The 25,040-nt window shown below is 41.4% G+C and overlaps 1 protein-coding gene across 1 annotated transcript in view; it reads left to right on the top strand.

Annotated features, from left to right (window-relative positions):
* The first annotated feature begins 1,580 nt into the window (after positions 1–1,580).
* rai14 (retinoic acid induced 14) overlaps positions 1,581–25,040 on the top strand; it is a 36,447-nt gene continuing 12,987 nt past the window's right edge. The window contains exons 1-6 of the mRNA XM_079365137.1: positions 1,581–2,011; positions 3,288–3,361; positions 19,674–19,804; positions 22,639–22,727; positions 23,610–23,674; positions 24,578–24,635. Of these exons, the coding sequence (XP_079221263.1) occupies positions 3,326–3,361; positions 19,674–19,804; positions 22,639–22,727; positions 23,610–23,674; positions 24,578–24,635 (379 nt within the window). The 5' untranslated portion in view covers positions 1,581–2,011; positions 3,288–3,325. The remainder of the gene's footprint in view (positions 2,012–3,287; positions 3,362–19,673; positions 19,805–22,638; positions 22,728–23,609; positions 23,675–24,577; positions 24,636–25,040) is intronic.

The following is a 25,040-nucleotide window of genomic DNA, read 5'->3' on the forward strand; positions in this document are numbered from 1 at the left end:
AATTGCATCGGCTACATAAAATAAAAATAAATAAATTTTTTATCTATGATTATCCAATCCAATAAATACCTTTAATGTTGTCATAATTATGTTAAAAACCCAGTTCAAACTCTGGTTATCAAAGTGCAAACAATACCAGAGATACCATTGCACAATAAAAGTGTGCAAATCTTGCTTCTTGTGTTAGCCTAAGGATGCATTAACAAAGCAACCAACGAGTGGACCCAACATCTCACATTTATTTTGTGACTGTCTGGTGGATTAATTGATTGATTAAGAGCCAATGTTGACTGAAGTGATATAATAATATACAATAATATAGTTTGTTCTGTTAAGCATGAGATAAAATGTGTTTATTACTATGCATTCATTCATCATACATTTCAACAGTTCTATAATTACAGAACAAGAACAAGTTTGGCTTATAATGTTGAGACTCTTTTGAGAAGAAACATTAATTAAACAACGTTGTATGACCTACTGCTGATTTGATAGTCATATTAAAGAAAAACAATGTAGTAATAATTAGCTTCTCCACTAGGTGTCTCTGTTTTGGTTGTGTGAAGACTTGATACCTGGCCCACATTCTTTGTTTGTCCATATATTGCAGTCACTTGTAGAGTCAGAAACTATTTTAAAACGAGCCACACCTTGAAGACGGAGACATTCCTATGAACATAAGTCTGATCTATCAAACTGTCTTTTTCTCCCCCACTTTTCATCTTTTTTTAATATCAATTTAGATATTCTCAGGTTACATAACTCATGATTGTGCTCATTAATAGAATATTTGATATAGATAAATTGCCATATACTATAGTTTAAAAAAAAAAATGGTTTACATTAGAGTGATGGAGTTTGAAATGTAGATGTTGGCAATAGTTCACTAAACATTTTAAATGACTGTTTTGGTTTATGACACAGAAACAGACAGTGAGGTAGCCTATAGCACAACTCATACCAAATAGTACCAACATTACACCCTGACAATAAAGACACGTTCTCACCTGCATTAATAGGTATTATTGCTGAGGTGTTGCATCACAGGCCCATCATCAACATGACACGACTGGTTTTTAAAAGATGATACAAATAACACAGAAAAATCGGTGTACCCATGATGACTAATTTTTATATGGAAATATTCTTGAACAAAAACAAGTATAGGCTTACTGTGTTCACATTTATATATCCCCACCCTAAAGGTACAAAGGGCCCATCTATTTAGGAAAAATAAGAATAGTAAAAAAAAAAGATAATCACCAGTGTGATTCCATTAGACCATGCCCAATAAAGTGCTAATGCATGCATAATAATACAATATGGTAAATAAATGATGAATACAGAATCAAAAAATAGTTGGCAAATAAAAAGGCTTTTTTTTATGGTTTAATGAAAGTAGATTGAGATTTGTTAAAGTTATAGGAGCTGCCGCTATATAAAAGTGGGCCAGTCAACCTTGTTTTTCCTCTTCTTTTTTGTATTTTTTTTTGGGGGGGGGGGGTCATGGGAGTTCACAAGATCGGGGATAAGACTTCAGTAAAGTGGCAAATCAGCAGATTTATTATCTGTCAAATATAAAGACGGACGTTTTCCTTTAGTAACACATCATGATCTAGCTGTACGCGTTTGGTTTAGTGTGAAATACCCCTTTAACCAGAACATCTATGGGGCACAAAGGATAATACAAGAGGGCTCGCTCGCTGCCGTCACGAGAGCACTTGGAGTGACGTCACTTTCCTAAACCGGGCAGCAACCGCTGAGTTGAGTTGAGTAGCGAGCGAGAAACAGGCAGGAGTCCGTGGACAGCAAACTTTTAATGTATACGGGCCGGGCGGTGTTAATGAGCTCTACTTTCTATTCTTTTGCATCCTCCTCCTAGGCTTAGAAGAAACATCGACTCGCTGTTTTCTTACCGGTTCGGTAGATAATCGTTTTTTGGCACAAAAAGCGGTTGTGTGTCAGATTCTTTTATGTGTCCAGCTCTGCTGCGATTCCAACTCATTACAGGGTAAGTGAGTCCAGTTTCATATCATGGAAGTAGTTATTGGTCAATATGCGGACTGGTCATTTCCTTTTTATAACTAAATGTTTATGGTAATTCAAACAGCTCGTGTGCTGTCGCGCAGCGTATTTAAAAAGCGTTATTCAATTGATCACTGTGCAATGATACTCGGCGCGCGCATGAGATACTCTTGCAAAACCGAAGGCACCAAATTTTGTGCATGAATTCATGCATAGCCTTTATTGCTTAAGGAGCAATATGCAGTTCTGCTCATGTAGCTGTTTGATAGAATGTGAACTGTGTAGTGTTTGGAGCTTCATGCATTCAGTAGTGAAGTTGGATTCCCAACAGTCTGTCTGCTGAAATCTAGTTTATGTAGTTTCTCTACTCTACCAGTTTGTCGTTTTGATTCTGTTTGTCCTTAGTGGTCTGGACATTTTACTTTAAATTCCAACAGGTGCAGGTATACATATACAATTGATACATATACTGACTAGTCAAATTAAAGTTAATGTGAAATGCTTGAATGTTGTCAGAGTAGCTCAGACATGGCTGTCCTTGATGCGCCCACATACAATAAACCTTCTCTCGTACATTGCCATCTGCCCAAGCAAATACTCTTGGAAATATGAATTATTCTTTCTAACTTACGCTTTGTGCCTGCAAAACATTTCTGGATGGAAAATGTAAGATATTTTCCTCCAGGACACAACTGCTTGTTATCATTGCAAAGAGGCTCATTTAATAAGCGGTTCTCTCAGTTTAAATAGAAGCAGACCCAGAGGAACCTGTAAATAATATTAATGAGGGAAGTAAGTATACCTTTTTTTATGCTCCGTAAATCATTGACATGGTCATTTCAGGCATGACATTTTTGAAATTGCTCAAGGCTGTTAAGGCACCAAAATAGACCACATTAACCAGACATCCCCCTAGGGTTTTGTGGTGATTTTAAACATCCTTAAAGTAAACAATAGAAAGCCGGATGCCAGCAAAAGGTCTGAATTGGCATTACCCGCCTGTTCAAAGTCACAAAACATGTTTTTGTTGCTTTCTAGGACTAAACATTTCACTTCAGATTAGGCCTGAATAAGCAGCTTTTATGAGTTTTTGTAAGACAAACACTTCTTTTTTTTTTAACCTACTGTTTCTTGTCTGCTTTCAGCACCACAAACGTCTTTGTGTTTGGATGAGTTTAGTCTTTATGGATGGATACCTGAATCACATTTGAAATAGGAACAAACACGAGTGATTTCAAACATCTGTGTTTTCGTCTCCACAGCCCTGACTGAGTGAACGACTGCATGGACCGGACTGAACATGAAGAGCCTTAAAGCCAAGTTCAGAAAAACTGATGTAAGTACTGTAACATGTGTTCTAGGCTATGTAAAGTGTGTGTGTGTGTATGTGTGTGTGTGTGTGTGTGTGTGTGTGCCACCGTGTGTGCAAATGAGTGTGTTTGCATGGCTGAGTCAGCGTCTGTCTATGTATGGATATTGCGGATGATTTATGGCAGATTTGTTCTCCCCTTGGGGTTTACAGCTCTCCACGGCTTGTTGTTATTTAACTTTTCATGAAGAAGAAAAAAAAAGATTTGAATCATGTTGTTGGTCAAATCAGTATCGGGCATCCTCCAAGCTTATCTATAAACCGAAAAAATAAATAAATCACAGTTTCAAATGAAATCTCTTTGGCTGCATCTCATAGCATCACAAGAACTTTAAGAACCTACAACTGTGATTTATGTTTTATGGCCTCATGACACAAACTTCAGACATGCTGAGTCTCCTACGAAGGAGTGATGTGAACGTTTTAGATTCAATGAAACAGGCCACAAATTCTTTCAAGACACTCTCTCTACGTTGCTTCATATGGTGATTTTAATCCTCCTGACAGTGAATCAGTCTTTCGGGAAGATTTTCTCTAGTCGGCTCAATCATTTGTTTTAGTCTATGATACTTTACACTCACAGGAAGTGAGGCGTCTGCACACTGCCTGACTCATCAGTTGTCACAGTGACCGGAATGACACAGAGCCAAAAACCAGACAGGAAAAATCTGGAGGGTTTCTAGATGAATGGGAGAAGTTTTAGAGGACGCAGGGAGTGTCAGGAGTAGAGAGGTTGGCAAATGGAGAGATGGATTGCCTAATGTATCAGACACTGGGTTCATGTAGACAGTTTCCATGAGATTTGGAGTGAAGGGCGGGGCAGGGTGGTGCTCCTCTGGTTAGATGTCAGACTGTTGAGAGAGAGAGAGAGAGACGGTTGGACAGAGGAAGGTGGAGTATATCCCTGCTTTGTGAGGCATAGCTAATGCATGGGTTTGTAGAGAGCAAAATCAAATCACTTATATAATCTAGAAGCACACAAACATGTATAGCTGAGCTTTTCACATGGACTAGGGACACTCAATTTTATCGATACAGTATGAGTAGAAAAGTAGGGAAAACAGACATATTTAAGTGTCTGATTTCCTCTTTAACAAGCTGCAGTTTTACATACGCGGCAGCCTAGTTACAGTAAATTATTGAAAATTCAGGCAGCTATGTGGGGGAGCACAATAGTGTCCATTGTTCCAGGAAATGTTCAGCATTACGCTGTAAGGTCTCAAAAGTTCCTTCTTTGTGCATGAAACGGCTCATGGCTGTCTCACCTGAACTGTGCGTGTGTGTGTGTGTGCGTGTGCGTGTGTGTTTCTCGTGGAACTTGCGATGAGAGTTGAAAATAGTTTGAGACTGATCCTTTTGGAGAGAGATGCATGAAAGTCGTAGGCGGCAGGAGGGATAGGAAGGAAGGCAGGAGAGCAGCGGATTGAATGTTGCTTAGAAACACGACTGAAGCCATTCGCAGTCATGCATGCCTTTGTGGACCTCACACCCACGTACACTGTCACTTTGATGTCTAATAAATATCCAGCTCGTCTCTGGAATGATGATGAATCCCCTGTGTTGGTGTGATACTGTTTAGAAAAGGATAGGACTGAACTGTAGTGATGCACATCTGAAAGAAAAAAAACATTTCAAACGGATGGCAGCTATTCTGATTGATTTTAAAAATCCTGTAATAATCTCAGTGCAAACACATTACATCATAAAATGACACATGATCAGTGAGTCATTATTTTTTGTTACTTAATATCGAATCCAACTGCAAAAGCAGGTTTATCCCTCCATATTTGTGTGCAATACAAAGTGCTTCCAAATGTTAGTATAACATTGTTATTGTTATCAGACTGTGTGCGCTGATTTTGTACTTTCATCAAAACGATTCTGCTTCTTATTTAAAAAATAAATAAATACTGCTCCACATAAAATATCTCAGGTCATTTAGTTAAAGACAGAAAAAGGAAAAAGAAGAGTGACTTTGTGAAAAGATCGGCAATGAAATAATCGCTACATTGTTTTGTATGCAAAGGAATTCTGGGTAAAAACAGTGCCAGCCCTGTAGTGCACAAATGGTGATTAAAATTAATGGCCACCTTTAAGGTATGCGGGAAAAAAATTAACAGACCGGCATGTTTATCCCCTTAGCAAAAAGTCATTTCAGAAAAAACAACAACAACCCTGAACTACCTTAGTAGAATATCTCCTTGCTTCTATTTTTGGCCATGTGTGTCTGTGATAGATTACATAGGAATGTTTCCCCCAAAAAACAGCTTCATTTTTTTTTTTAGAATACAATAACCGAAAGTTAATGCCCTCATAAATAACTTTTATATGAAGTCAAGACATTTCCAGAACATGCGTAATGGAGTCTGTGTTCTCCTATCAAATCTTTACTGATTGTTTCACCACAAGAGTTCTCATCCAAGAGAACTGAGCCAAACATTCCCCTCAAACACTCCACCACAACATGAGGCCTTAATAAGGTCGACACGTTAGAAATGAGACTGGAGGAGATAGAAGATCTAGGTTTTCTGTAGTACAGTACAGAAAGTAACACAACTGAATGTTATGAAGACTTTTCCTGTGTGTATTTTTCAACTTCCCCCGATAGTTAACTAGGACTTTGATCCATTTTGTCCACGTGAAAGACCACAACACAATGCATCGAATAGACTCTAAAATCAGGATCTGGAAATAATTGCAAAAGAGGGAAAAGAATCAGCAGAGTGATAGAATGTTGGGCTGGGTGTTCATAATGACCCCAAAACAAAACAATACGCATCACAATACACGGGATCACGATATGAAATGGATCGCAACGCTGCACACAACTCAGTGAGAAATAAGAAGTGGAACCAAGAATACAGTTAGCTGCCATATTGTGTCAAAATGCAAAGAAACCATTTCTATTTTCATTTATTAGAGCAAAAGGTTTGTTTGAATACCAGAACTCCAAATTTAAATATGACACTAAAAAATCACGACCTGTTTCGATGCCATGGTAAAAAAAAAAAAGAAAAAAAAAAGTAAGCCCTGCCGGGACTGGCTTTCTTGTTTTTAATTACCAACCTGCACACAGCGCAGATTAGAGCTCAGAGCAAATACTTGAACAGAGACTAGCATAACTAGCAGAGAGACTCACTCCCCATGATACCCGGCAAGCCTCAACGTCAGCTCTGCTCTACATTTAAATGAATCTCCTCTTTACATCCGACTTCCAAACAGACGTTACGTTTGCTTGTTAGAACTTTTTTGTCATTGTAATTTCACAATCTTTTGTAAAAGCATCACACAAGCGAGCTCACATCGGTACAGCCGGGCAGACTCAGCGGACTGTATCACCGTTATTCAGAGAATCAGCTTTTTCTGAAAAGCTGCACACTAGTGAATGCACTGCAAGGCCAAGCAGTGTAAAAATGCTGCCCAAGCTTAAGGTGGCCACACGTTCCCCAAACATGACAAACAGCTTTGTTACCGCACAAAAGAATAACCGAATGTGAGATTTTCACACAGATGTGACAAACCCCCACAGTTTTCACCTGTGCCGTGATCATCGTGGCTGTGCTGTGGGTCGACTTTTTTTCCACATGAAACGTATCCACCAAATGCTTTGCAGCCTGCACTCGAATGGAAGGACGAGCAAGCATAGCTTTATCAAACTGTGTGGGCAGGTGTGTAGTTATGCAAGGTCACAGTGAATCAGAAGAATTCTTCTGTGTGTGTGTGTGTGTGTGTGTGTGTCTGTGTGTGTGTGTGTGTGTGTGTGAGTGTGTGTCTGCTGGATATCTGAGCTTTGTTTGAGCGTCTCGTTGTCTGCCTATGTATTTATATATCATTGACATGGTGGGGAAAGTGTGGGTGTCTGTGGTCGACAGTCGTATGTAGTTTTTTTTTGTGTGTGCTTATTGCAGGAACTGTATTATTACAGTATTAAAGGGATTGCAATTATGAATGCCGATGCACTACCCCCCCCCCCCATAAGGTTTGTTGGTGCAAACACAAGGATAGAGGGGTTGGAGGTGTGCAGCTGAGGCTTCAGGATGGAGGAGGTGTGGCCAAACAGTCGCACATTCCGCCTTTTAAGACCCCAGTTATGACAAAGGGGTTTTTTTTTGCAGATAAAATGACTCCTTCATTGACTTAGCTTCAGAGGAGTGACAATAAAGCCCCGGGTCCAGCAAGCGGTTCAGTTCGGTTCGTCTCGGTACGGTTCTCTGATAGCTATGCTTGATTATGTTTTGGAACAAAATGATATCAAGCGTCTAAAAGAAATACTACAATGTTCATTTTAATTTCGTTTCCCCGTTCTGCTGATGGACATTCATACAGTGATGTCTCTTGAAGTTGTACCAGCTGACTTTTGCAGCTCTTTTAACATTTAACAAAAGTGTACTTTTTCCCCCCCACTTTTAAATCAGCCTGACATGGAAAGTGTAGCGGCCCTCTTATTAGTGGGAAGAAGCTATTTTTATCCTGACATGAGAGTATCACTCAGTATGAAGGTCAGTAGGTGTCCTTTGGATGATGCTATACTGTAATCTGTTATCAGCACTTCTCTTCAAAGTAGAAGTCCCTTCATCATGAGGTTGAGCCACCCTGACATTTGTAAATATGCAAATTAGTGGACACAAGCTGTCAAATGCTTTATAGCTCTATTGTGTGGGCGAGCTGTGTTTAAGACAAGCAGACAATGTGACGTGGTTTCTGGGAATGTGTTTGGCAAACAGCCAGAGAAAGACGCCGAGGCATTCTGATGCACTCATGTCTGAACAATTAGCATTCAGAAATGAGCTTTCTGTTCCCTCGATCGTTTGCTTTGGAGTTACCACTGACATTTAATTCAGTCAGCCTGCAGAAAAGATGTGGAAAGGATTCATGAATGGATAGACATTCTATCATGTCTTTCCATTCATAATTTCCCACTTTTTTTTTTATTGTCATCCATGTTATCAGCTTATCCCCCCTGCCAGCTCCATAAATGTTCTGCTGTTTACCAGAAATGTAACCTCTAATATAAACATCAGGGTTTATTGAAATCAGCTGTCCAAAAATCTAGAGTTAAGTTGTTTTTTTCCCCCCTCAATTGGAGCTTAAACTGATCAAAGAATTAGTTAACAAAACAAAAATCGGACACAGAATTCAGCTTCAGTTTGCAGGTTTTTGTATTGAAGCAACGCGAGGTTCTTGGGTTTCAAATAGTTCTATGTGACGCCTTAAAACAACGCCAGAAACCCAAAATGTTGGAAATAATTTTAAAAGGTACGAGTATTTCTATTCACTTATTACTAACCCTAATAAAAAAACAGTCCTGTGTAAATAAACATTGTAATGAAATCTTACAGTGTGAGTCGACTCTCTGAGAGCACATTAACAGCTGTCCCTGCTGTTTGAGCCGAGCTGCTCGAAATTGGTTAATTTACTTCGACTATTATCTTACACTCAGCTCTTTACTGCCACCCCCCAAGTACATTACTCACACTACCACACACACACACACACTACCACACTACCACACACACACACTACCACACACACACACACACACACACACACACACACACACACACACACACACACACACACACACACACACACACACACACACACACACACACACACACACACACACACACACACACACACACACACACACACACACACACACACACACACACACACACACACACACACACACACACACACACACACACACACACAAGCTGGTTCTTATGTGTGTATTCAATAGTTTAAAGTGGTTAAAGTTCTTAGTATTGAAACCTCTCACCAAGCCTACATACTGTAACACTACATAAAACTGCTCCCACAGATGCTAGACTAAGCTGGATTACTCAAGGCTCACACACACACACACACACACACACACACCCTTATCACCCAGACTCAGTGTCTAATTGATGTGTGGATTATGCCGTCTCCTCTCGCTTCTCACAGCTGTCTCATGGCTTCCACTCATCCCGGCTCTAAAACACTACGGAGACCAAACTGAACGAAATTTCACGTGCCTGCTTTGACACTCCTTTACAGCAAAACAATCTCGTTTTAGAAATGTTTATAAATCGAGCAGCGGAGGGATTGCATTGTAAAGTGGAGCAGCCCTGTGGAGAAAAATATCACATGCGGATCATTTGAAAACATTTCTAAATTATGGATTGTGCGCTGGTGGTTGAGAATGTAAAACGACAGTCCTCCTCCTCCTCCTCCTCCTCCTTCTTTTTGCTACTTCAAAGAAATTCAGCCATGAGAGAGAAATATTTTTGCCCTACTTTTTTTTCCACGATTGTTGCAGTAACAAAATAAAAGTCATTTCGTTGCAACAGAATACTGTAGCGGTCCTTGAATTATACAGAACGTTTCTTTTGACTGGAGCTCAGCCTGAAGTATTTCCACTTGGCCCTGTTTGATTTGGCCCAGTGTGTCATGGTTTGGCAAGGAATGGTTGGTTCTGGCGGGTTGTAGTGAAAGGGTATTAGCACTGTGGGAGACAATAAAACCTCAGGGATGGCCTGAAATTAATCTGGCAGAAGTGGAGGAAGGGGGTGTGTGTGTGTGTGTGTGTGTGTGTGTGTGTGTGTTGTCATTGTAAGCAGAGAGATAGCACAACAGTCAAAGGGATAACTGGCATTGTTCACACTAAGCATTCTGTCTATACCGTGCTTTCAAAATGTTCTCCACCCAGCAGATATAGTTCTTTCTCCAGCGTCAACCCTCGTGTAAAAAAATAATTTATATAGGATTGGCTCTTTGCAAAAGACTCCCTGAGGAGCTCTGAAAAGACACGCACGACAAGCGTTCAAGTTTTCACGCAAACATTTGTCCGACCATCTGACTGCCGTGCAGCCATTAGCGACATTCACGTCGGTGTTAAAAACGACCAGATCAGCAGACGGACAACAAAGTGCAGCCTTACTGTGTTCATTCAGCGACAGTTATATCATCGCCACAGTGTTTAACATTGTTTTTCCTTCATCATGCAGGTCAAGCAGATAATTCAAAGAAGGGAGATAACAGTTGATCATCACACGACTTTAAAGATAAGATTTATCCTGATTAAAAGCTAAAAGGATTGTTGGGGAAATCAGTCACTCACAGAAAATACAACAAACAAAGAGGCAGTGTGCTAGCTTTGTGTTATTGATGGAAAATGTCAAATTAAACTGAACTATGCTCCATGTGTTTTCGCCTCACCTTTACATTCAGGCTTTTAAAAAAAATATATATAAGATTTTATCTCAGTACAGTTTATCTGATCGCTGTTTGAAAATACATTCTTGATTCATGAGCACAATAAATCCATCTGGACAGAAGGGTGTGAGCAGAAAGTAAATATCATCTGGTCAAATGTTGTTTTAGTCTCTTTCCTGGAGCTGCTGTGAGAGTCTCATGATCAGTCTTCCCTCTTATTGTTCCACTCCTGCTGTGCAGTGTGCAGAAGGCCTGTCCAATACGCTTCTACTTCAGTCGCCACAGCGAGTCAGCTGCTGACTGCACAAGGCATTGTGCCCTTTATTTTCCCGTTCCAACCTGAGTTTCATGAACAAGCACTCCGGAAAGAATGGTTTCAAAACTTGAACTAATCCTGACTTGAACTGGTTCAAATGAATCCAAGGAAAGCCCGAGGAAAACGGCTTAAAGCCTGTTTAAACAGGGGTCCAATTAATGCAGGAAGTGCCCGTGGGAACTCTTTATTTCTTATCGTCTGTGTATATAAACTACAGAAATTCAGCCAGGAAATGAGCTTGTCAGCAGATGCACGAGGCGCCGCGGATGGTGCAAGCAGGCGGGTGTGATCCTTGTCTGTGCATGTGTTTGCATGCTCATTTATGTGTGGGTGTGTGTTTGCTTTTGGGCTTGTTTCTCGTCTGGCGTGAGTGCGAGTACATCGCTGATGATGCAAGCTCCTTGTCGCGCTGCTGTATTTGTATGTTTATGTATTTATTCATGTTTAAGAGATTCCATGAGTGAAAGTATATTCCCGTTCAGGTTCTTTAGAAAACTGTGGCTGTGGATCCAGTATGACTCAAGGCGACCTGTCTGATGATGTCATCAGGAAGTGCATTTAGATGACGTAAGGGTGTGAGACACAACATCTAACTGATAAAGACGGAGGCACCAGAGAGGTAGACGGATACACTCAATAAGTGGACACTGTTCAAATCTTGTGGAAACTGGGCAGGAGTCGTGACAACTGAGACAAAGATGAAGAAATAATCAGAGGTAAAAAAAACAACAACAAAAAAAACAAAACAGACTGGAGGTGAGGGGAGAGACTCCCTATTTGTCCAGTCAGGCTTCCTGCCTCCAGTGTGGTTTAGACAGGTTGTTTAGCTTGGCCTGCTCTCATCAGCTGGAACAATACTCATGTTAGAAGATGGATGGAGGGAGGGTGAGAAACACCCTCCCTCCATCCATCTTTTATCTCTTCTGTCCAATCTGACGGTCAAGTCCAAGGAGAAAACTTCTTATTTCAGAGATTTGATCAAAATAATAATTGAGACTGTATGACGTTTTTATTGTTTCTTTGACCTATCCTACACTGACTGTGACCTGTGTGTGTGTGTGTGTGTGTGTGTGTGTGTGTGTCTTTTATTATACTGTAACATTGCTCAATAGAGGGGTACTACAGAGTATTTTATTTCTACCCCTCTGCCTTTATGAGCAGCTCTCTGGGTTATGAGCCTGGTGACTTTCCAAGACCAGCAGTGTTTATTTATAGAGCAGGAAAGGCTATTTGTGTCAGGAGGAAATGTTGCATGCAGGCTATTTTTTTTTTACCAGAGGTCCATTTTTACTTCTAAATGTCCATGTCTGCGTTTGAAGAGGGAGGGTAAGGTCGCCCCTTTTTGTGTCTTAAAGTAAGATGACGGCTTATAAGCGACTGAGTCAAAAGCAGGCGTACTGAACAGTGTTACACATGCTTGAATCACATTTGGAGGGTTTCATGATGTCACAGAATCTGTGAATGAGCATATGGGTATAGGGCTCTTAAAGTCCTGTTGGTTTTTCCTTACCCTACCTGAGCCGTTTATAAGAGGAGCGCTAGAAAAGCAGTAAAACAAGAGGTCAGTAGAAAGGTCAGAGGGATAAGTGGACTTTTTAAACATTTCAAAAGAAAGAGGAGGAGAGAGAGGGCTGACAGATGATGTGATGACAAACTTAACTGCTCTTTGTTTACCTCTCTGTGAGGGCAGTGAAATGTTAGGGGGGGGGGGGGGGGGGGGGGGGGGGTGCATCCTTACTTCAAAGTTTGACAACATTATCCTGAAACAGCCTTCAAATGTTGTTGAAGTGTCTCTTAAAAAAAACCCAAAAAAGCAAAACAAAACTCTGAGTCATTTTAGCTAATGTAGCACTTTCATCAGAGATAATCATCTCTATTGCACATTTACAATAACATTACAAGATATTTCTATTTCTAAATGATCCCGGGCACTGATGAAGACAAAAGGAGGAACGCTAAAGACGCCTGTGACAAAGGCCTCCCTTGTTGCTAAATGCAAAGCTCTGTTTCTTTTTTTTTTTGGGCACGTCATTTGTAAACATATTCTTCTCTGAGAGAAATAGAAATCGGCTCACCAAAGCTAACACATGACGTTAGATAAATAAACACGCTGACAGCTTTGCGAGTCCTTTGATACAGTTGTCTCTTTCACATGTCTTCAACTGCGGAGAGTACATTAGAAATAAACGCCGACATGCAGACATTCTGCTGTTTCCTCTGGTGTCATTCAGCTGGGCTGTCTTTTGTGTTTAAGAAAAGGAAACTCTGTTGATGTTTTCACATTAAAGTCTGTTTACATGTCCGAGCGCTGCTGCATTTGTGACCTCGTAGTTTGAAGCGAAGCCTTCGTGGCTCCAGAGTTGCACCGATTTTTCGACGTTGCTGCCTGCAAGCGATGTCACGAGATTTGTTTAGAGAAGTTTGGAAAGTTATTAAACTTTTTTTTGCACTGACGTTTAGAGGAGTGCACCCCTCCATCGCCTCATCCAGAGTCCTCGTGTGCTCCAGGTTGTGCTGTACGCTAAAAACGCATGGCAGCATCACTTATAATGAGAGCAACCATCTGCTCTTTGTTTAACTGTTCTGTCTACTAACTCTCTTATTCTGGCTTTAAGTTTCAGAGTCGAGTAAACTATTGTGCCGTGTGTGTGTGTGTGTGTGTGTGTGTGTGTGTGTGTGTGTGTGTGTGTGTGTGTGTGTGTGTGTGTGTGTGTGTGTGTGTGTGTGTGTGTGTGTGTGTGTGTGTGTGTGTGTGTGTGTGTGTGTGTGTGTGTGTGTGTGTGTGTGTGTGTGTGTGTGTGTGTGTGTGTGTGTGTGTGTGTGTGTGTGTGTGTGTGTGTGTGTGTGTGTGTGTGTGTGTTGTGCTGCAGCAGGCAGTAAGCAGTTTCAGCTGGGGCCCGGGAGAAAGGAAGTATTGTTTGAGGCCATTTGAGCATCTGCTTTGTTGCAGATAAGGAGTTTGAAGTTAACGGCCACTGCTGATCAAAGGGCAGAGATATTGTGGATGTGCCAATCTCTGTCCTTCACTGTTTCTTTTCCTTTTTTTTGGTTCTACTCATTGCTACACCCCTTTTCCAACCTCTCCTTCACTTCCCGCCTCTCGTGTTTCCGTCTCTGTGTCTCGTACAAAACAAAAATATAACCTGTAATGAGGTTATTCCCCTCTGGAGTTCATTCTATGTTGCCTGCGCGTCTTAGCACCCAACTTAACCTACTTTTCTTTCTGCAGAGATTTATCTTTCTCTTTGATCTCCGTCTGTAACCCCCCGGAAACAAGCTATTCTCACTTACACACCGTTTGTTTGTTTCAGGAGAGCGTAGTTATTAGGTCTCCCTTCAACACTTCAATCCAGAGCAAGATATCTTGGACCAGAAGTGTCCTGACATCAGTGACATTTTTAAGAATGTCTCTGAGACGCTGGCAGGTCAAAATTCAAATTCAAAAAAACTTTATTTGTCCCCCTGGGGGGCAATTCACATTCAGTCCCTGAAACATTTGAATCCATTACCAGGTACACAGTAAAGCAATTCTTTAGACAGTAACAGACCTGATGTTGCTTCTCACAGTTTATTCTAATCTGGATGTATTCTGTTAAAGGATTTTCTTAACATTCGTTTCCTTTTTAGAGACACCTGAGTTTTCACTGTGCACACGTCACAGATGCTCATTAAACAGAAACGAGCAAATCAGGCCTCATGTACTTTTTGCTCATCAGTTGAAGATTAATTTCAGCTCTTATATGAGCTCTAATAACTTTATTGATAGAATGTTTTCCATTTATTTGACTTGTTTAGTGTGTAGTAAAAGCAAACCGGAAAACCTTAAACCAAAGCAAACAGCTTTTTTTTTTTTTTTTTGAATTACACAAATTGTTGTTTTGTCTATTTCGAGATATGAACGCTTTCCTAAAGTAAATGTTTTTTCATTGAAACTCCACACACGCTTAGTGGCTAAACCCTCCAAACATACCGAGTGTGATGCAGGAATTACTGTTTCCCCCCCGAGTTTATTTTTCCTTCGCTGTACTGAGGAAGTTCAGAGTAGTAGAGAAAAACAGTCGGACCAGGCATGTTTATGTAGAAACCTTCAGGCCAACAAGCGGCCAATCACACGTCATGAGCTGTTGTTGACTTTGTGTTTTATTCACAAACTGGAGTACTGGCTGGATGCTTGTGATTTTATGATCTGTTTTTTTTTTTTTTTTTTGGGGGGGGGGGGGTTTCTTTGAGGTCATTTCTCCAGTTTGCCGTCGCCAACAGATCTATTCCCTTCTCTCTTCCCCCTGCCTTTTTTACCTCTCCTGCTCCCTGTCGTCCTTGTCCACAGGCCTGGACAAACAGGAAACACTTACTGTTATCAGCCACCTCTGTGTGTGTCTTAATGAGTGTCGGGCTAAAGCAGGGAGGAAAACAAATACCTCCGTCCCCACCCTGCTCTCAGTCCCTGAGAGAGACGCAGGCAGACGGAGCCAGAGAGTATGATGCAGTCTGGGGATTACACCCCAATGTAGCGTGATTCAATTAGCTGGAGGTGTGACTGAAAACTGAGTTCTTTTGCTGAGTAGGTCTGGCTTTAGTTAGAGAATGGCCCCGACTGTGGTTTTACTGGTTTGGTCTCTCAGGATTTAGTGACCTGTGACTTACTGCTGGTGCAGCTGATGTGGGATAAACCCATGCTGTCCACTGCAAACCAATGTAGGCTAAGCCCTTTTGAATTTGAATGCAAGCAGATATTGTCTGGAGTCAGAGTTCACGTGTGGAGATCGGACTAAGCTTCTTTTTGAATGTGCAGTGTTTGCACTTTTTTTTTTTATTGTCTCGCTCTTAGGATGAGGAGCAGGACGACAACTTACAGCAATAAATTGGCTTCGACTGAGCTTGAATGAGATGTTTGTCTTTCATGCCACTAAAAAGGAGAAGTTCATTAGCCAAAATCATTTTAGTCTGTTATTTGTCTTCCTATCATTTATATATTCACATAAAAAAAACCCTATCCTGTTGATTCAACATCAAGTGTCCTCTCTGAACAGGCAAAACTTCTCCTGCATTATTCCTCTTTTAGGTTGAGAAAACTTCCAAATCTACTTTTTTTTTTTCCAATAACTTTGTTCTGGAGTCGGTGCCAGTGCTGATTTGCAGTGTTTCTTCCAGCACATGATTATTTCATCAGCCTCCCTGCGTCGACGTCTATCCGTGTGCGCGGCAGAAAGTAGAGCAGAGCGTTCCGCTCCACTTCAACCTGTCCATTACGATGTAGCCTAATGCTAACGTTTGACATGCTGCTCCATCGTGACAGCCCTTCACTTTCTGTCGAGCCTGTTGCAATCACAGAGGCATTTAGGCACGATCACGCTCAACACTACATCAGTGTTCCCCCCCCCTCCTCTTCTCCGACTAGTCCATTTCAGTTCTCTCCCACATAAGGAGTCCACCGTACGAGCTCTAACTGAGAATATGAAGCAGTGGACCGCTCACTTTCTGGATGGAGATTCCTCTCAGTCTTTCTTACAGAAGAGCAAAGTGTCACCTCAAACCAAAACACAGATTTTAATTCTTCAATTCATACTTTTTGAAGCAACTTCGCACTCAAGAACCCTTTTCTACACACTTTTGATCCTTGCTTTAAAAAAAAAAAAATCTTAGGATGTTTTAATGTACAAAGAGGAAGTCGTACTCAGTATAAACTAGATGAGTCATGAAGACCGAGATGATGCACTTCTTTCAGGCTGTATCTGTCATCTTATTCTCTATTTGGCCGTCATGAATAGCTTTGTAATAAACAATAACAGAACATACTTTAGTTTGGTCGAGAAAGCGGGACTCTGCACACGCAAAGGTTGAGCTGAGGTCAACGCTGGAGTAAATCTTGGAGCGTTTTCGAGGGAAACTTTTCTGTACAGCAGCAGAGAGACCACACAGTGGCGGGCATACCATCATGTATGTTCCATAAATGCTCTGCAGTTTTCATGTTTAAACACAACTGACAACCGTCACAGCGTGAACGCTGGGGCCAGTTTACAGAGAACTGGGACCACTAGGCTGTCCTAGTTTGACTGGAAGAGTTTGAATCCCAGCTGCAGCACGAAGCTCCCTTTACTTTAAAAACACTGCCCAAGCTGAACGTTTCGGTCCTTCGTCTCCAGAAGTGAACTCTCGGTTTTCACCGCGCAGTGCCCTCTCTTGAGTTGTGTGTGGTTTGTCCGTGTGGTTAACAGTCCTTCGTGGTAACTCTGCTGTCTTCTCTGTGAAACCTTTTCAGAGCACATGAACACAGTTTCCATTGAGACACACCTCTCTTTATAATATCACTCTGGAAATCTGTTCAGCACAGGAGTTACTGATGTGTGAAAATCTTCTCTGAGAAAAGTGCATTTAGTTCCTTGAACATAATCGATGTATTTACACGTGTTACTTTCTTTCAGCTTGAAATAGGCTCGGATGAATACAGCGTGAGGCGTTAGGTTGTATCAGATGAGTGGATTTAAATTGAGTGGTTTTAAATATGTTAAAAACAAATGGTTTAGTTTTCGCGGTCTCTTTAGAAAATATAAAGAGTGGTATACTTTGATTCGGCAGAGCTTTTTTTTTTTTTTGTGCAAATGAGCGACCGAGACGCTCCAGTTCTGACCCTCAAAGTTTGTCTTCATTTCGAATGCTGCAGCTTTCTCACCTTCTGCATGATGTGACTTCCTTCATTTTAGTGCGACATGCGGCCCTACAGGAGTAAGTCTGTTTGGCTGGCTGTTTTCCGGATCACAAAGGCACTTAATTACAGCCTCTCAGAGGTCCACCCTTCCTGATGTCCATGCAACATGATAAGAGGATTACTGGTTAAATCATGGAAACAAACAACACTCCATCGTTCTCTTTCAAGAATGGAGTAAACTCATACAACAGAATTCATTCACTTCAATACATATCCCATTACATTGACTTATGCTCAGCCATCTTTTTCTTTTCATTTCCCCCCTCCAGCTCTGAAGTGAGTCTATTTTTAATGTTTGACTGCCTCAGCATCCTGGACGCTGAGAACACATGACTGCCTATATATAAAAAAAAAAACAGAAGTCTTTTCATTCCAGCACACTGGGAGACAAATCCAGCAGACTCTGTAAAAAAACAAACAAACCAGCCAAACTAACCTCCACGCCATATGTTGTGTCATTAATAGCCTCAGCTGATGTGTCATGTTTCACTGCACAGCGATCATAGAGACGAACAGATGCACAATCTCTGTCGAACATCTTCCACAGTTTCTGCAGTTTGCTGTTCAACATTAGTCTGCTTCTGCTCGAGGCTGTGTTGCCATGTTTCTGCAACTTCACTAAATGTTTCTCGGTGCTGTATTCATGATGGATTCATGTTGGGTCTCTGTAAATAAAATAACAGTCTACAGTCTTGACTTCATAAGACTCGTGGTGGTAGAAGACGGACTTTCACTGCTCGAGCTTTTCTCGTCTCTCGTGTGTGCTGAGAAACACTCGGTGAAGCGTGCTCATTAGTGCTCATAATAGACGTGGTAGACCACCTGGTGGATTCATATATCTCCTTCACATGTCTGTGTCATGCTCGGCTGAGCGTCTTTATACCCAGTCTGTTATTTCCAGTCTGTCAAGAGAACTTTCTCATCTTACAACGCTTCCCAAATAGTATCTTGACTCCTCGCCTCAGCGCTTTGAAGCCTGGATTACGAGCACTTGTGAGGGGTTGTGTCTTTTACAAACTCTTCCCCCACAACTTTTTGCCAAAAAAAAAAAGAAAAAAGTATCAATGATTTTTTTTTGTTGATTTTTGTATTCTTCATTTCCCCACTGCTTCACATTAATTTGACTTTGTGTCTTTTCGGCTGTGGTGCTCAGCGGTCATACCGATTGGTGCCAGCGACAGAAAGATTTTTATAGCCCGGCGTTTTCCGCCAGCTGTGCAAAACATATTGCCCTGATAGCATGTGGATGTTTGCCATGTATCGCCATGTTGACTTATTCCTGTCTTAAAATAGCGGAGAGTTTGCACTCCACACGCATTTATGGAGTCAGAGAGTTCACTCAGTATCACATGAAGGTCAGTTGGCCATCAGGTCAAATCTAATACCATTGGAGGGGCGTGGGTTCAGTTCTGCACCGAGCAGAAATAAATTCATTTACAACCTAATCGTGTGTTTTAAACACGATCTCAAAACTGTTCATGGACGGACAGACTCCTTTCTCTCCTACTTTCTATTCCTTAATTACTTCTATTAAAGCACCTGATTCCATTGTCCTTTTCATTTGGTTCTTGTTGATTTTACGTTTGGTCAAAAGTGAATCACCTGGGCTGGACGGAGAAAGTTAACTGTGCTGCGTTTTGTGAGATCAGGCTCGAAGCTTTTCCAGTTGCAGACTTCTCTTAAAGTCAATAGGCTGTCACTGATACAAATGTGGGGCCATTTGGGGAGTTTGTGTGTGTGTGTGTGTTCCCACACACAGACAGAAATGTTTTGTGTGGGCCGTGGCAGAGCAAGAACAACATTCCCTCCCCTTGAGAAACATGACTCACATTAAGGGCATCTCGGCCACTTTGTCTGGCTTACACTTTTATTTTCTAATCTGTCAACGTCTAATGATGCAAATGTTTTTTTTATGATAAGAGACAGGCTTAATGGTCACATACTCTCCTCTACGTATCTCACAAAAGAGAACTGAAGAAATATCTTAAAAAGATGTGATTTAGGTCATGTTGTTCTGCTTTCACTCCTCATCTCTTTTCTTTTTCTCGACCTTACAGACCAACGAGTGGAACAAAAACGACGAGCGCCTGCTTGCTGCCGTCGAGCATGGCGATGTCGAGAAGGTGGCATCGCTTCTTGCCAAGAAAGGTGCCAGCGCTGTGAAACTAGACAGCGAGGGGAAATCAGCGTAAGTTATTTTCATCAATGATGTAAAGCTCTGGTACAAAGCGTTGACTTGACGACGCATTAATGTATCTTCTCTATTATCAGTTCATGATCCCCATAGGAGCCAATTACCTTTCTTGAGAGCAGCAAAGTAAATCCATAGCACAGCACGCCTGCTGCAAATTCTACTCAAGCAGAATAATTAATTGGCAGAGACAAAAGTCTCCTGTGGCTTCAGTATGATGTGAACTGTACGACACGAGGAAGCAGCCAAGACATTTGGATTCAGACGGAATTCACTGACATGACTGAAACAGGAAAAACAAAAAAAACACCAGAGGAGAAACAAATGTTCAAATCTTACAGTTTGTAGCTGTCAAGTGTCAACATGTCAACACATTAAGCTTAAGTCAGTCCCCTGCATTAGCCTTCACAACATCAGGAGATGATGATAAATAACCAGATGCAGAGAAAGGGAGAGCTGTGCTCATCTTACCGAGCAGCGCGCACTGATTTAGTCCGCCATTACGGAAGTACCGAAGTTATGAATCGTCTGTCTCATCACCACACTGCCTTATTCTATGCTGTGATTAATCATGCTGCATTTTTTTTTCATGAATTGACAATATTGGAAAGTACAGATTTAAACTTTATAGGGTCTGTTGGACTTGGCTCACACACTTTAACAGAGTGTTAACAACGACGCTTTGTTAAGCTGGTGTTTCTCTCTTCCTTTTCAGTCAAAGGCTAACAGCATCTTCTCAAGTCTCGAGCTTATGAAACTCCCGTCATGCTCCATAGCACAATGTTAAAAATGAATGGCTGCTCTAAAAATAATGCTGTTTTTCTTGGTTACTAAAAGGTTGGCTTTTTTTTGTTGTTGTTGCACCGTTCACACAGCCCGCCTGACATTCAGTGCTTTGAGAGCCAGCACATTTCTGCAGAGGCAGTGCAGCTCGCCGCCTCACCGGTTCATTGTTGATAACACAGAGACTCAGTGTTAATATTTGACCTCTTTCCTCTTTCTGAAACACAACACCCGCTGACCTCAATGTGCTAAGCAGCTCACGCAGCGCCAGGAACATCAAAACACAGGAACAAAATGTGGGGAGAAACCACTGTGCAGATTTGCACATGCCGAAACAAACACACTGGCTTTGTTGTTTCCTTGCTAGTTCAAACCCTTGACCTCTTCGTTGTGTGTGTGTGTGTGTGTGTGTGTGTGTGTGTGTGCATGTGTGCGTGTGTGACTGGAAAACAGACACATTGCATGTAGACGTTTCCTCACTCGCCTTTTTAAATGACCCTGACTGTGGTTTAACATCTTTTCAGAATGCACAAAGGAGGAGTCTACAGCATCCCTATGGTGTTAAAACCTGAAAGGGCATGTTGGCATACTTGTGTGGAAGAGTGTGTATCCTACGCACACACACACACCAGAGGAAGGCCTGGCTTGTGTGGTGTTTTTTTTTCTCTCTCTCTCTCTCTCTCTCTCTCTCTCTCTCTGCTCGCTGGGGTGGAAAGGCTGGTATTGATTGCCTGCACGCTGCACACATATGCACAAACACACAAGTTAGGTGGACAGACTAGATGTTGTGGTTTTACAGGGAGCTATGTGCTGTGCTATTTCTTAGACAGGAGCAGAGATCCCGTGTGGTCGTTGGCAACAATAAAAAAAAAAAAAAAAAGATACAGCTTTGAATAACAGCTGTTTGTGGGCACATTTGGTCAAGCTGCCTTTTTGTTGTCTGTGCTATCGTGAAGATGCTAATGGGTTGCTAAATGTTGAAGTGTGCCTTTTATTAAACGAGGTCATTTATATTGTCAAAGCTGTGGTGTCACATGGGGGGGAACATTTGTAGGAAGCCGAGGCGAGAGGTTGAGTTGAGACGCCTCTGGTCTCCGTGCATTTTTTTGGGGGGTGAATCGCGAAAAAAAGACGATGACGCCACACGGATGGAGAACTTATAAACACCAGATAACACTGACACTCTCTTCCTCTCTCAGCAGGTTACAGATATGTGATCCAACACACAAACCCGGTCTAAGCGCTCAACATGCACGTATATAGTTTGCATGCGTAACACCGGGGCAGAATACGTTTGACGACATGACGCTAAAACTGAACGCCTATAAACAACAGCATCTAAACAGAACCTGAATGTTTTCATTTCTGCCAGAAAACATCAGGAATAAAATAAATATTCAGTCAACTGATGAACACACTCCAGACAAATACAGACAGGTAACACAAATAAATCGATGTAACAAGTCAAAGCACACAAAGCCAAATGAACAGTTTAGTAACGGTACAGCCACAGAGAGAGAGAGACCCCCCCCCCCCCCCCCCCCCCGTTTGAAGAGCAATACTCTTCTGTTGTCGTCCTTCTGTCTTTGGCTGTTCTTTGCGCAAGTCTGGGAGTTAGCCTGCTGTCACTGACTTTAAACTGGCTGTTGAAGTTGTAGTTTAGTAAAGTTATTTTTGAACAGTAAACGTCTGCACTTGTTTATAACGGTTATCTCCTGCCATTGGATTCCAGTGTTGCTGTTGATACCATACTGTGATTTTAATGGTCAGAAGCCAAAAGGACCGTTTGTTTTGCCTGGAGGAGTCGTGACTAATCACTGTTTGGCTGTGACATGACATCAGCTTCCATTGATCGGTTCATTCTTGATTTTTTTTTTCCCCCTCCAAGGGATGCTGGTGAATTTATGAATTAGCTCATGGCCTTTGTAGTTCCACCACAGATGCCTTGTTTAGGATGTTTATTCAGTTTATAGTAATGTTTTTGTTTTGTGTGTGTGTGTGTGTGTGTGTGTGTGTGTGTGTGTGTGTGTGTGTGTGTGTGTGCGCAGTCTTCATGTAGCTGCTGCTCGTGGTCTGACAGACTGCCTGTCTGTCATCCTGGCTCATGGAGCTGACCTGTCAATCCCCGATCTTGCAGGTATGTTTCGATACAGAGGATAGAACTTTCTCCAAGTACCGTAAATTTCGGACTATAAGCCGCTACTTTTTGTCGCGGTTTTTAACACTGCTGCATTTAAAACGATGCGGCTTATTTATGGATTTTTCTTGCGGGACAATGATCTTGTGCCGCAAAAACATTTGACTTCGTCACATCGGATCTTAATATCAGTCATTTTGCGCTTCATGCACGCACCCTCATCATGGAAAACACACGGAGAAATACATATGATGCAGCTTTCAAGTTAAAGGCGATCGAGCTGGCTGTCAAAGAAGGAAATAGAGCTGCTGCACGTAAAGTTGACACTGACAGCGACAACGAAAAAGAGACTGAGGAAGTGAGTAATGAAGTCATTCTGAGGCAGTGAATGGATGGACTTTTTCCTGTGAAATATATTACGGTAATCTTTTTCATCAGCCGCGTTACAGACACTGTTTGATAAAGGATTTACAGTAGGCTTCATATTTGCGGATGTTACCAGTAGTACGTATTTCATTAAAAGTTAAAAAAATGTCTTTGTGTCACGTCTTTCTGTGTAAATAGCTCTTGTTATAACGTGGACACCTGCGGCTTATAATCAAGTGCGGCTTATATATGTACAAATACATTTTTTTACCTATTTTTAGCCGGTGCGGCTTATATCCAGGTGCGCTCAATAGTCCGGAATTTACGGTATATATTGCAAATAGAAAGAAAAAAATGTGTGCATGTTTTTGGGGTAATTTGTTTCATCACTATTTTCTTTAAACACTGTAAAATACTCCCTCTTAATTATTTTCTTCGTAATCTTATTCAATTTCTCACAAAAAGTCTGTGGTGCCATACAGATTTTAGATGCAATCTTTGTTGTTTCCTGTTCAGGTTTGAATCCGTTACACCTGGCTGCAAAAAACAATCACATCGAGTGCTGCAAAAAGATCATCCAGGTAAGGGGGACAGAGGGAAGGAGAGCCTTCAATAGGTAACAAAGTTAAAAAGTGATTGTTTATCTCTAAAGCTGCTATGTTGTGTTAATGCATGACCAGAAATCCTCACTGTGGTGATGGACAGTATTTGAGATCAAGCTAAATGTTTTCAAGATATTTTGTGCAACAAAGGGTGTTGGAAATATTCAATGGCAGAGCGTCTTGTCTCCCAGCGGGCCTTCTTATTGGACACAGTAGCAGCAAAAAAAAAAAACAATGTGTGAAAGCATGAACAGAATGAAACTCGCTCTCTGATAAGTCCCACCTTTCTGTTGAGCTTTCTAAAAGCAGACAGCTTTTCCGCCTCGTTTCTTCAGTCTGCCGACTGTGTGTTTGTTAGTGCAAATCAACACACACACACACACACACACACACACACACACACACACACACACACACACACACACACACACACACACACACACACACACACACACACACACACACACACACACACACACACACACACACACACACACACACACACACACACACACACACACACACACACACACACACACACACACACACTTCTTCCTGCTCTGATCTGCTGACCTTACTGTCCCATGACAGTCTGCAGCATCTAAACAAACAACCACCTGCCGGGTCGCACATCCATTCAAGTCTACCAAAGGTCCACGCAGCAAGATTTTATAGCTTGCTATGCCCTTTTACTCATGTGGCCCAAACTGCTTTGTTCGATATTTTTCTGACATTATATATATGTGTGTGTGTGTTTGTACTACTATGTGAAATGTAATGTGCAGGGAGTGCTGTAGTTCATTTTGAACAATGAAATAACCAGCTTGTAAAAGAGTAGTGTTTCAAAGAAGTAAAGCTTTTATGCTTTCGTTTCCCTTTCAGAATAAAAGTCCTGTTGACGCTGTGGACGGCTCGGGGAAGACTGCTCTGCATCACGCTGGTAAGCGCCTTAATGTCCTCAAGTAAACCTGAGATCTTTGAGTGAAGGTCAGGGAGCTCAGATGAGAACGTGGGAAACTTGACTTGTGAGATCACGGTCTTTAATTCATATTCCATATTTAAAACTAAGTGATCAGACATGATTTCAGACCTTTTTGGTTCCTTGAAATGTTTTCAGGTACATTGATTTCTACTCACTGAATCGTTCAGTTCTCTCTGAGCTTCTTCATAGTTTCTGTAACAATGCTGTTGTAAGATGACCTGGATACTTAGGAAATCAAAAGGGAATTTAAATAATGATTTTCAATCCAATATGAATAAAAGAAGGAACAAAGTCAACTAATAAGAACACAAATAATTACACAAAAAAAACATGGAATTATTTCTTATTTGTCTCAAACATTGT

This window comes from Symphodus melops (assembly GCF_947650265.1).
Source record: "Symphodus melops genome assembly, chromosome: 16".
NCBI lineage: Eukaryota > Metazoa > Chordata > Actinopteri > Labriformes > Labridae > Symphodus > Symphodus melops.